General features: G+C 44.1%; 1 protein-coding gene across 2 annotated transcripts in view; it reads right to left on the bottom strand.

The window, feature by feature from the left end:
* Positions 1–343: 343 nt before the first annotated feature.
* Positions 344–13,272, bottom strand: part of Rsrc1 (arginine and serine rich coiled-coil 1) — a 257,164-nt gene continuing 244,235 nt past the window's right edge. For both annotated transcript variants that reach the window (XM_042685598.1, XM_042685599.1), the window contains exons 8-10: positions 4,045–4,151; positions 1,765–1,917; positions 344–1,011 (exon numbers count right to left, since the gene is read on the bottom strand). In XM_042685598.1, the coding sequence (XP_042541532.1) occupies positions 919–1,011; positions 1,765–1,917; positions 4,045–4,151 (353 nt within the window). In that variant the 3' untranslated portion in view covers positions 344–918. The remainder of the gene's footprint in view (positions 1,012–1,764; positions 1,918–4,044; positions 4,152–13,272) is intronic.

Raw genomic sequence — 13,272 nt, 5'->3', positions numbered from 1 at the left:
ATGCTAATAGGGTCAGTGCATTAACCCACTGATGAGTTCACAGTTGATTGACAGCCAGGAGGCGGGGCTTGGTAGAGGAAGTAGGTCAGTGGGGCAGGCTTTGAAGGGTGAATCTTAACCTGGCTCTGCTGGTCTTTCTCTGCTTCCTGGCAGCCATGATTTTCTGTTTGCCCTAGGCCTAAACAAGATGGAGCTATGTTAGTTGGCTCTGGCGCCAGGAGCCAAAACAAACCTTTGCCCTTTTACATGATGTCTGGTGTTCTCTCATACCTACACAGAGTGACTTCTGTCGCAGGCTGGGATCAGCTTAGTACATCCAAAAGATACCTACAAGAAGATAATCTCTAGGTGAAAACTGCATTTATTTAATTCTAAAGATTTTTAGCAACAAACATGTTACTCCTTTAACATGCTCATTTGGCTGATACAGTGCTTTTATTGTGTTGAAACATTTTCAAACAGCTGAGAGAAAGGACTCAAAAGCATTTTCACAGCACATGGGAGATGAAATCTCAGATGGGCAGAAAATAATTTGATTCTTTTATGTGCACAGTTAATCAATAAGGAGTCAAAAGCTTGGCGTTTTCCAATAGTACAGGGAAACACTACTGAGTACCATTTATTAACACTGAACTTTTTATGATGAGCACTGTTAGCAGTATAACATCTGCACGTACTCTTAAATTTCATACTAGTTTTGTTAGATTTGACTCTGTTCAAATCAACAAATATTCATACCTACATGAGGGAAGAAGGACATGAAGTCACCTTTTCATATTTTCATCTAAGTTCTTTTTATGTGCAAAAGTTGTACTGGGATTTAAAAACCCAATGCCATTTAACCATAAGCAATGTCACTGTTAACCATAAGCAATGTCACTTCAACATAAGCAATGTCACTGTTAACCACATTTGTTTTTAGGCTACAGGACTTCCCATTAGTCTTTCTTGTCGAAGGGCAATCAATCTTTTGAACCACTTTTCCTCAGCTTCAGCTTTCTCAATAAACAACTGGAATAAAACAGAAGAAAAACGTTATTGTGGACCAATAGCTGGGAGTTGACATAGTATAACGCAAGTCATCTTTATAGAGTACATCTCTCAAGATCTTAATTGCAGGCCATCTGTCAAGTGTTAATAATGCTCTTGGAGTGAAAGGACTAACACAGATACCATTGGGGGGCTGGGGTGCGTGGCTCAAATGCCTGAGGACCTGGGTTCAAACCCTACTACAACAAAAAGAGACCAACACACATAAAAAGGTAGTGCTATTAGTGAACAGTTTTGTACTCTGTATTTTGAGTTCATTTTCTACATCTTTCTGGGAGAAACAGTACAATTATACTATTTCTTAAAGAGAGCAAAATATATTAATGATATGCTAAAAGCAAAGTAAGAGCTAACATTAGAATTGGGGACAGGATTTTTTTTTTCCTTCTCTTTGTCTTTTTTTGTTGTTGTTGTTGCCAGTAGTGGGGCTTGAACTCAGGGCCTTGGTGCTCTTGCTTGCTTTTTTTTCCCACTCAAGATTGGCCCTCTACCACTTGAGCTACAACTCTGGTTCCATTGGCTATTTTTCTTATACAGAATACTTCTAAAAGCCAGAAAACGTGAGCTGGATCATCTTAACAGATTCAAATATATGTAACGAATTCTAAGGTCTGGAGGTCAACTGCCTATTTTTCTCCAGTGATCTTGGTGTCACACCAGAGGACTGTGATCGGGAAGAGTTTCAGTTGGGTGGACTCCAGTCGGGACTCTTACATTCGGATGAGCCAGAGAGTTGTCGTCCTGGTACTTGATAGCGGTGGGGATGCTGCTGGGGTCCAGCTCCTTCCCGACACTGGGCAGCTCGGTAGCCGTGGCCGCTGGGCCTGCAGCTGGAGCTGCCTGCTTCACCTCACTGGGCTCCACGGCCTGAAACATACAACACAAGCTGCACTCACAAGGTTAGCTGTGCTTCTGATGCCCCGTGGTAACTCTCCCATTCTTAGATTTTCATCTCAAAAAGTTCTGTGTTACTAAGAAACTGCCATTCCTTATACAAATACAGCAATGCTGAAGCGATGGGTATCATTCTTTGTCATCAGATTTTCTTGAGAGGCTGGTGCTTCACCTACATGACAGGTAAGCATGGGTTCTGCGCCTGGCCCCTGTGGTCCTGAGGCTGCACTGCTGGTGGGTGATGGAGCACCTGCAGGCACTCTTACGGAGTACGCATCTTGACTGTACACACTGTCTGGAGATGGGGGACACTTGTGAGGATGGAGGCTAGCAAAGAACCGTGTTTGTGAGAATCCTGTTTCTTTCCTATAGACATCGTAGGAAGTAGTCACTAAATCTGATTTGGCCGTTTTCTTATATTGTGGAGCCACAAACCCCTGTCTTTCTGGATTCAAATATTTGTATGTTTCCAGTACACTGGGCCCAGGAGGTTCTTGACCCTCAGTGATTTTCTGACAGTTCGTGAGACTGAGAGCATCTTAGGCAAGCATGTGTTCTGCATGGGGAAGCAGGAAGCTCGCCTGTTCAGTGAAGACTCAGAGATGGATCTGACTCTGAGCCACACAGAGACAGAGTGCTAGATGCGCATCTCAGCCGTGCCGAGATAGAGAGGGGCCAGGACTCTGGCTGTACATGCTGAACTGCCTGCAGGAGACTTAGGGTGCTGGAAACAGGCGCAGACATTCTCATACACAGCCAAGCTCGCTCATTCGGTCTTAACCTACATGCAACATTTGTTTTCTTTAAGAAGTGCTTGTAAATGTTACTTAATAACAGATGATGACACCTTGTGGGGAGATTCACTGACTCCTTTTTATTTAAGGGAGGAGATTTCAAAAGTTTTGCCTTGACTAAGATGAACCTCCAGGGTGGGAGGCTCCAACTTCGGCTTTGGGCCACACTGCCACCTGGCGGTTCGTCTGAGAACTCTAGTTTTCCTTGCATCTCCTGTAAAAGAACACAGGCCTGGGCTGTGCAGGGTGATTCAGGCCCCTGGTGGCACAGGAGAGTTCTCCGCCACATCCACAGACCTAGGGCTAAATAATTGATGTCGAGCTTATCTGAGACAGCAGTTTGAAAACACGCTACAACTTGGCTCCTAACGTTAATGAAGTATCAGGAGCTATCAGATTATCTACTCAGACAAGGGAAATTTGACTGCAGACTTAAACTAGTTAAATCAATGTATTGCAGGAGACATAGTGTCTAGGATGTCATTGCTTAATCCGTGCAATTAACACAGCTGAGGAGAGACTGTACCAACTGAAGGGGTGTGGCCTGGCCCGGCCTCTCCCGGGGCTCACTGGCCACACAGAACTCTCCAGAGGAGAGAATGTGGGAAATGGCTTATGGTGATCAGTCCCAGAGAGAGGTCATCCTCGCTCTAGCAGGAACGGCCCTCTGTCTCCCTCGATCTAGAAGAAGCTGTCCTCAGGATCATTGACTTCTCTTGGCTGAGTGATCTCCTGATAAATAATTCAGCATCGTGGGCATCCATATCCCAACCTTCCACCGCAGCCACAGGGGCTGCAGCGTCAGGAGGGAACGGCACTTTCTAAGCTAATACGTTGTCCCTAGTTTTACATTTCAGGCAACTGTGAATTCCCTCTTCCTAGCCTGTCATCTTCTGGTCGTTTCCAAGGGTATTTACTAAAGAAAGCGAGTGGAGGTCCCTGTCACCATTTGGGCAGTAGTTGCCTCTTTCAAAGTCCCGCCTAAGTTGTACCTGGACAGGTTAACTCCAAAGAAGATGCACACCCCTGAGAAAAAGCTGCCGGTGCTCGTGTGGGGCCCATGCTCATTACAGGACCAACAAGGTAGAGCGCTGGCCACTGTGGTAGAATTAAAAATCAACATGACCCATTTGCACAGGGTAATTTTCCAGAGGTTATGCTCTTCATAACCTCTCACTCATTTGTCTGTCTAGGAACATGCAGACACTCTTGTCCCTCGCCATCTACCTGCAGCCGCAGGGCTCCCATCTGCAGGAACTGCACTGGACAGCACCGGGCAGGAGGAAGCCAAGTCGTGCAGACCTACCTTCCGGACTTCTTTACTTGACCGGAACGTTTGCTGAACGAAGGACTCACTCTCAATAGCTTCGATTTCCTTCACTCTCTTCACCTGCTCCACCAGGGTGGCTTGGTCTGACAGAGAGGGGGGGAAGGTCAGCAGATTTGATGTGAGCTTGTGAACAACACTGCACTGAAGGAACATTCTTCCTTTCTGCGAAGAACTTTAGCACATGTGAAGCGTAAGCAGGTGGAGAGAAAGCATATCTGAGTTATTCTATAAGAAATGGCCGGGCTGCAAGGTAGCACTGGGATGTGGCTGAGAGCCAAGTCCTCCCCTGCGGCCCCTGGGAGAGGCGGCTGGGCTAGGAAAGGCGGTGCTCTGGGGTCTCTGACATGAGCGTTTTTCTATGGAAATACATATACATGTACAAGGAATAAGAACATCACGCTCTCACCACTTATACAATCACACTTATACAATCATTAACTTCCCGTTATTCTCATTTGATTTTGTCCATCACTACCTCAATCTTAGGAGTGGAAACCTGAAACATGTAAAAGTGAATCCTGAAGCCGGGCACCAGTGGCACACACCTGTAATCCTAGCTACCCAGGAGGCTGAGATCTGAGGATCCCAGTTCAAAAAACCAGCTTGTGCAGGAACTATGAGACTCTTTTCTCTCCAATTAACCACTATAAAGCCCGAAGTGAAGCTGTGGCTTGAGTGGTAGAAAGTTAACTCAGGAAGAGTGCCCAGGTCCTGAGTTCAAGCCCCAGGACTGGCACACGTACAACAAAAAAAGTAAATCTTGGAAAGCTTGTCATGTTACCCGTAAATATTTAGACGGCATCCTGAGAGGTCGACAATAAAACCACCATATAGTGGAGATCCCACTTCCCACCTCCAACATTGCCATGTTCCTCAGTGCCACTCAGGCAGTTCGTGCGTGATTTTCCCAGCTTGCTACAGAAGCGCCTCCCACAGCTGGTTCTGGGCAGAGCCAGGCGCATGCACTCGGCAGCCCATCTCCTGTCACCCTGCAGTGCAGCCGCTGCCCCTTTGTGGCCGTCATTCGTGAGCCTGTCTGGGTTCGGGGTGGGGGTGGGGGCTGTGGTGGCTTCCTCACTCTGGATTGGCTGATCTCAGCTCACGTGTCACGTGCATGCGTCTCCAGCCCTCCTCTGTTGCACTTGTGTTCAGTGTCTTTCGATCACATGTACCCCAGGTGCAATGTGTGCGCCTCTTCCACTCTGCTAGGACTCACTTCTGCGGCCAAGTGAACAGCCCTGACCTGAGGCCCAGGCGATGTGGGCTAACCCCCCATGACGGCTCTGCACTCGCTTTCACGGAATGGCTCTAGCTCATTAGTGCTCCTTTCTCAGATAGATTATTTCATCACAGGCTATGATTTCCCAATTTTTCTGTTCTTCACTTATTAGCTCCAATCTTCTATGGTGAAGAACTTGCCGTTGTTGGCTGTAGTGGTAAGTCAGAAAGATGTCTGTTTTGTTCTCTGTGGTTTAGAGATCACCACTGTGAACACTCACATTTACACGCTTGGCGCACTTGGGTCCACTGTGTCTCTTTTCCTGGGTCGAGGCTCACATGGTCTGTTTTGAGCAGTCCCCACCTCAGGCTACTATCCCCAGAACAAGACACGATACTCCAGATGCCCCAAAACAAGACATGACACTCCAGATGCCCCCAAACAAGACACGATGGCCCGGACGCCCCAAAGCAAGACATGATGCTCCGGACACCACAAACAAGAATGATGCTCCAGATGCCCCAAAACAAGACATGATGCTCTGGATGCCCCAAAACAAGACATGACACTCCAGACACCCCAAAACAAGACACGATAGCCCAGACACCCCAAGACACAATGCTCCAGACGCCCCAAAACAAGACACGATGCTCCAGATGCCCCAAAACAAGACACGGCGCTCCGGACACCTCAGGCTACCATCCCCAGAACAAGACACGATGCTCCAGACGTCCCAAAACAAGACACGATGGTCCGAATGCCCCAAAACAAGACGATGCTCTGGACATGCCAGGCTGCTCCTCCCTGATGGACAATGAAAAGCCACTTCTCCAAAGAGCTCTACTTGTTCCAGGGGAAAGAGACAGGGGACACACCTGTGCACAGGGATGTGCCTCATCACTGTCTCTGGGGGGTAAGACAGGAAGCAGCCTCTTGTCAAAGAGAAAAATTAATATGACTTCATGCTGATGACTACCAGCCCTATTCCACACCACTGGATTTCTAACGTCCTTCTTTATATTTGTGTGTCTTTTCTGTTACTCTAAAACTATTCACTTCAAAGAGCGAGGACAAGTTGACAAGGTGTATTAATGATGTTAACATTTTTCAGTCTTTATGACTTTATTCTTCGGATGAACTGTTGGAACAGAATGCTCGAAAGTCACTTGAAGCCATTTTTATTTATTTATTTATTTATGGGTCTGGTCAGGGGGCCTGAACTCTGGGCCTGGGTGCTGTCCCTTAGCTCTTCAGCTCAAGGCTAGCACTCTACCACTTGAGCCACAGCACCACTTCTGGCTTTTTTCTTTTTGCTTATGTGGTGCTGAGGAATCGAACCCAGGGCCTCATGCATGCAAGGCAAGCACTCTACCACTGAGCCACCTTCCCAGCCCTGAAGCCATTTTTATGTGTTTATGCCATCGAGTCTTTTATGCAGCTAAGTTCTTTTGTGTGTATGGAGGGGTGGTAGGATTTGAACTCAGGGCCTGGCGCTTGCTGGTTGGATTTTTCTGCTCAGGTTGGCCTTGAACCACAGTCCTCTTGTTCTCAGCCTTCTGAGCAGCCAGGGTTGTAAGCACCCGGCATCTCAGTTCTTTATTGATTTTTAGGTCTTACTAATGATAATTTTTAAATACTTAAATAGTTGAGGTCAAAAACTTCAACCTCACTATTGGGATCTAGATTCCCATCCCCCCATCCTATGTTTCTAGTTCTCCCTTCAATCCATAGGTAACTACTTTTAACATGTTTGGATTATCTTCCTATAGATTATTTTTGAAAACAGAAGTGTACATATCCTCTTCTTGCCTATTACATAAAATCAGAATGTTATACAGTCCCATATGTAGCTTGAGTTAACATGTCTTCACGGTAACTTTACAGAACCTTAGTGACTTCTTTGCTCTGCTTTACAGCTGCCTCACAACCTATCTTACAGTTTTACACTGGGTTTTTTTTTTTCTCCCAGCGCTCTGTGGATAGTTATTTCAAGTCTTTTGCTCTTACAGTCACTGTCTTAACAAGCAAACCACACACATATGTCATGTCATAGTTTTGTATTTTCTTTCCCACACGCTGGCTGGGCAGAAAAACTCTAACACGAGTCACAACTTTGCTGCTGACATTTTTCTCCACACGGACAGGACCCGTGGCTACATGAACGCAGGCGCTGTGCCATTACAGGATGAGAGTTCATGGGCAGTGGTGAGATGTACTTTCTTTGTTGGTCATGGGTCTTGAACTCTGGGCCTAGGCACTGTCCCTCAGCTCTTCAGCTCAAGGCCAGTGCTCTACCACTTTGAGCACAGCGCCACTTCTGGTTTTCTGGTGGTTAATTGGAGGTAAGAATCCCACGGATTTTCCTGCCTGGGCTGGCTTTAAACCACGATCCTCAGATCTCAGCCTCCTGAGTAGCTAGGATGACAGATGTGAGCCACTGGAGCTTGGTGGTGGCTAAGAAACATCTGTAAGAACTAGTTTAAAAAGAAGGTAGACAGATTTCCATCAAAGTTATTTTTATATCCTGGAAGTTCTAAGCTGAATGGGTGAATGCTGCTACAGAGATAAATAGAAGGACTGTGAAAAGAAATTTGATTCCATGAATTTAATAGAAATGAGGCGTTTCTTAAAGGTGTCTGGCCAATCTCAAATTTGTTTCCTCTCATGCAGGCCCCCGCTGACCTGGGAGAAGGCCCGTCCTGCGGCCAGACACACGCCCCCCACCCCCACCCCAGGGCTGTGCTGGGACTTTCCCGGGAAGCATGCGGGCGCTGCTGGGAGGGGCAGCAGCTCCAGCACTGCTGAAGGCTCTGGAAGGAGCCGGCTCCCCGCACAGCTGCCCTCCAGGCATTCATTATGCAGTGCGCTAACTGCGGATGCGAAATGAAACGAGAGCTTCTCTGTCCAGCTAATTTACTAAAATCCACACATCCCTGATCAGTGGATGTTTAGCACTGCGCGTGGAAGGAACGTTAATAAAGCAGGGAAGGGTGTAATGGGCACCGTTCTACCTAACCCTGTCGGTACAGGCCCTAATTATCTCGCATTATTTCTCACTCAGGATGAGGTCTCATTCGTATCAACTGTAGGGCATCTTAGGTTTTTCTCTAACATATTCTCTCATTTGGATTTGCAAAAGCACATCATTAGTATTAAATGTCAGAGGTGAACTCACAGACAGTTTGGCTTTCCAATGCCGGTAGTGTTTGTAGCTTTAAATTTGGAAACACAACCAGCTCCTAATACAAATAAAAGTGTTATCACAGAAGCTGGCCAAAAGGCCAGCATGCTTATTAAAACAGCACTGTAGAAATTATAAAGGAAAGAAGGAGAAAGATGAGAGAAAACAGAACATCATCTTTGTGCTTTAAAAAATCACCACAGGATTAACAAGGTGACAGGCCAGATAGGAGAAAGCCAGCTCTCCTGACTTACAATATGAAAATAAACCAACACAGCTTTTATCTTTCAATACCAGAGCTATGCTCTGGTTTGAGACAGTGATATTTAAATTAATGCTGGAAAGATTCATGGGAGATACACATTTTCAGCCTCATAATAGCTCAGCTCTGTATTTTCTGAAAGCAATGCAAAAGTATTTTAAATGGCATCATACTCAAAATTCCCAAATGTATTTTTTGAGCACATGCTGTCATTATAGGAAGCAGAATAAACTACCTCAATTACATGAAGTCTGCTGTTAAGCTGTACACGCCAATTGACTTTAAGGTTCAAATTTAAGGTGGGGAAAGGTGAGTTATGACCGGCAATTTTATATGTTCACAATTGGTGACCTAGCATGGGCAGAAGAAAAAATAAAGAAACAAAGTTACCAGAGGATGAAATGACAGATGCTTCACAAGATCACATTGCCAACAGGAAGGAAATGTACAGAATTGGCCAAAATGATCTGGTCTTCAATAAAACAGCTGTATGTTTCATAGTGGAAAAATAAAAACAAAACGATGGTACCAGAAAACTGTTACTAGGGACTAAAAAGCCAACTCTAGCTTACTGCATGAAAAATAATTTTGTTCCTTTGGTGATAAAAATAAAGTGTTTTATTAGTTATTGCAGACATTATAAAAATTAGGCTGTCCTGTTACATTTGATACTTCATGTTATGACATCTACAGAGTTTTCTTCTAGAATGTCATCAAATCTAGAAGATGACATTTTCTAGAATGTCATCAAATGTACATATTTAAAGTTACTAAATAATTATAGTGAAGTTCAATGTAAACTCGAGTACAAGACAAAAATTTAGTACCGCATTTGTAGATTGTAAACAAAACCCCATCTTCCCAAGAGCGATACCAGGCTGTAAACAGCAGGTGGCGCCATTGCTCAAGACGTATGTATGTTGGGCTAAGGGCACAGAGTGCATGAGATTTTAAATACAGAGAAGGATCAACTTCAACCGCTTCCTTTTAAATATTAATATTTTATACATTTACTCAAAGTTAAAATGTATTTTATATTAAAGAGAATTTGGGTCAGTTGGCCCCAGTTATTGAGTCACTATGATACTGTTACAGGAAAAAAAATACTTATATACTATAGTACTGTTACAAATATGAATAATACAAGAGATTATGTTATTTTAGATTAAATTGACTCAAATAGTAGTCAAGAATGGAAACATCCATGAATTCTTTTATGGTATAGGACAGATACTTAAAAATCAACCTCCGAAATGCAAAGCATGACAGAAAAAAGTCCTACTATTCAACGTATATCTTATGCAACTAGGCAAACTAGGGAGGGTAACTTGGGAGGTATTGGGAGAGTGGTGGAAGAGTGCCACTGAGCACGGTGCATGCTACTGATACCCTGACCTGCTGCACTCGTAACTCCTTCCTACAACTTAGGGATGATAAAAATAATAATTTTAAAAAATCCGGAAAACTCCACACGGAAAAACCTGCTGTTTAAGAAAATGTATAGACAAACAAGATGTCTCTTAGGACTTGCATGGAACTTTTAAATTATTAAACAGTTCCTTACAGATGCAAATTTTAACAGGGAACTGTGACCAATATGGCTTCCTCCTTCCCCGCTGGGTTCTCCTGTCTGCTGCAAGAACAGGTCTGACTGCCAGTGTCCCAGCATGCACAGGACGCTGTGACCTCTTTAACTCAGGGAGGCGCCCTGGACCAACAGGCCGTCAATACACACTGGTCAAGTAACTGGAAACTAAAGGACACCAAAGCAATCATGTAAAAGCAACACACTGCGGGGTAAGTATGAAGTGTCAAGGTTTTCTGACGCTGGAAGCGGAATGTGTTTCAGTGTTAGCTTTAAGGGCTCTGCGTTCCAGTCAGCCTGTCCCTGCATGTACAGGTAGTCGGCCTGTCTCTGTCTCTGCACGTACAGGCGTATAGGCTGCCGTGGCATTGGCAGACATTTGAACTGTGCTGGTTTCAGCTTTCTCATCCGCACCATGAGACAACGAATAACTTCAATATCACAGAACGGCTGACAGACTCCCCTCCCCTGCTCTCCTTCCTTCTCCTCTCCCTGCCCTCCTCTCCCCCTTTCAGGTCAGGGAGCACATTCAGCAGCCATATTCTATACACAGGATTTAGAAACCCAAAGAGTGTGCCTTCCTGCACGGGGCCTCCTCGTGAGGGAGACCCATGACGGTATCTAGCAGAGAGAGGAGGTGAAGCCGTGGGAGAATGGGAGGTCACGTATGCACTCTGAGCAAGGCTGGGTGTCAGCCTGTTATATCGCAGGTGCAGGGGAGGCAGATAGGGGAGATGGCTGGTTTGAGGCCAGCCTCAGCAAAGGAGTTAGTGAGGCCCCATCTCAACTAAGAAGCTGGGTGTGGTGATGTGCATCTATAACTTCAGGAGATACGGTGTGCATATCTACATATCTATACATCTACACACACACACACACACACACAATCTTGTCCTTATGGCATTAGCTTGATCTAGATTATGGATGTATATTTTCAGACTTTCTTATATTTGGAAAATTAAAAAAATTGTCATGTTCTGAAAACCTTTATCAATCAATACATTCTTTTAGAAAATCTAGCATTTTCTCCTTAACCCTGCAAACGACCAACATAGGACAGTCACTTTAGTTGTTTTTAATTTACTGTGCAGCTTAAACACACACACAATGCTTGCTCTAAACGTTAAGAAATCCAAGGAGTCAAGTCTACCTTAATGTATGGCAAAAAATAATCCACTAAGCTCCTACAAGTTTGCTTATTTTCATGAGGCAGAGAAGAAGAGTGTAAGAATTAAGCCAGCATTGAGGAATACCAGATTAATAGGTCCGAATACAGAATCTGCAGTGGCTGTGGGCTGTCTATTTGAATTCTGGAATTCTTGTTGACTCTAATTACCATTCTGTAGATGGAGAGCTGTGTGTGCCTCCACGTAACCACACACAGCCAGGCCGCCTGTCAGGAGGGCTGAAGACACATCTCAGGCACACCGCATTTGTCACCGTGGCTAATATCACAGATACGCAGCTCTTTTTTCTTAGCACACAAAAGCAAGATATGTAATTCAATGCTCAATTTACCCTTGTCTCACAGGAGATTTTTTCCCCGCTAATTGATAGAAATTAAGCCATTAATCAAGCCAGTAGCCATCATTCAAACCAGGGAAGATGAATACAAACTTTCATCATAACCACCTTCCCCATTTTAGTGTTCATTAGCATTAATTTTTAATGCAATTATGCTATTCTTTTACGCTGAGCTCATAAATTACTGCTCTTTTGTTGCTGGCTGGCCTTGTAAAATCCAAACTAATGCTTTGTGCTCTGATCTTAAAGGCAATTACCAGGTTCTTCTATCTTTTATATCTCTGTATCCTCAATAACCTTTAAACATAACGAGTGCCCATGACTGCCTAAGCCTGTTTTTCTAATGCCCTTATATAAATCTCTGGGAAGATATACATGTAGTCAATTATGGCTGTAATAAACATATATTGTCACATACATCACAAAACATAGGCATTAATATAAAAATAAAATCTCACAAATTCATCTCGACATTTAGGTCCAAATATAATGGTATCATCATATTTTTTCATGATAAAAATATAATTTCCCATTGTGCTAAAGTTTTCCTTTTTAATAAATTGGAGAAAGTAAGAATATTAATAGCAAGTGATTATATATACATTTGGAAGGGGAGAACAGGGACTAAACATAGGAAGAACAACTTTAAAATCTCGAAGTTCTTTTCCAGAATAACTGTGTAGTGTTATTTTATTTATGGTTATTTTATGTACTTTTGCAGCGATGGCACTCACATCCAGGGCCTTGTACATGCCTGACATGGAGCTATGCCTTCGGCCCCCAAATCTCTACTTTGTCTTTTCTACCTGTTTAAACTTGAAAGTCAATGAGCCAGAAATGAAGACTGACATGGGTAAAAGAATCATTTATCCAAAAGCATGGGTCTAAGGGCATATAATTCCAGAACCTTCTATTTTGCAATATGGGAGCATGCAGTTATTAGAGGACAGTAAAATGAAAAGGCATACTTTCCAGAAATAAATGTCCCCTTCAGATGAGACTCAAGTTTAGCTCTCCATCCCAGGGAAACTGGACACAGGTCCTCTCCTATATCCCAGGAAAACAAAATCTCCACCTCCTCCTCTATCTTCCTGTTAGTGCTCGCCTGTGCTTGCAGCTAAGCTGCCCATGAGCTGGAGAAAGGAAACATGTGTGGAATCGTGATTAATGAGACAGGTTTACTGGGAAATGCTGCCAGTTCTGGCATTGGTGTGGGCCTATGATCCCAGCAACATGGGAGGGGCGTGAAGGAGGACTGTGGTCTGAGGCCAGCCCAAGAAAAAAATGCAGGATGAGATACACACACACCTATCTACCTATAAAGATTTTTTATGTGTTGCTGAATTTAGTCTGTAAGAATTTCATTGAGAATTTCTGCATCAAAGAGACTGGTCTATAATTCTCTATTTTTGTGTCTCTGTGTGGTTTTAGAA

This window comes from Dipodomys spectabilis, unplaced genomic scaffold (genome assembly GCF_019054845.1).
Source record: "Dipodomys spectabilis isolate Male_0828 unplaced genomic scaffold, ASM1905484v1 ptg000095l, whole genome shotgun sequence".
NCBI lineage: Eukaryota > Metazoa > Chordata > Mammalia > Rodentia > Heteromyidae > Dipodomys > Dipodomys spectabilis.
Note: the sequence above shows the minus strand (reverse complement) of the source record. Positions and strands in the feature narration are given on the sequence as shown.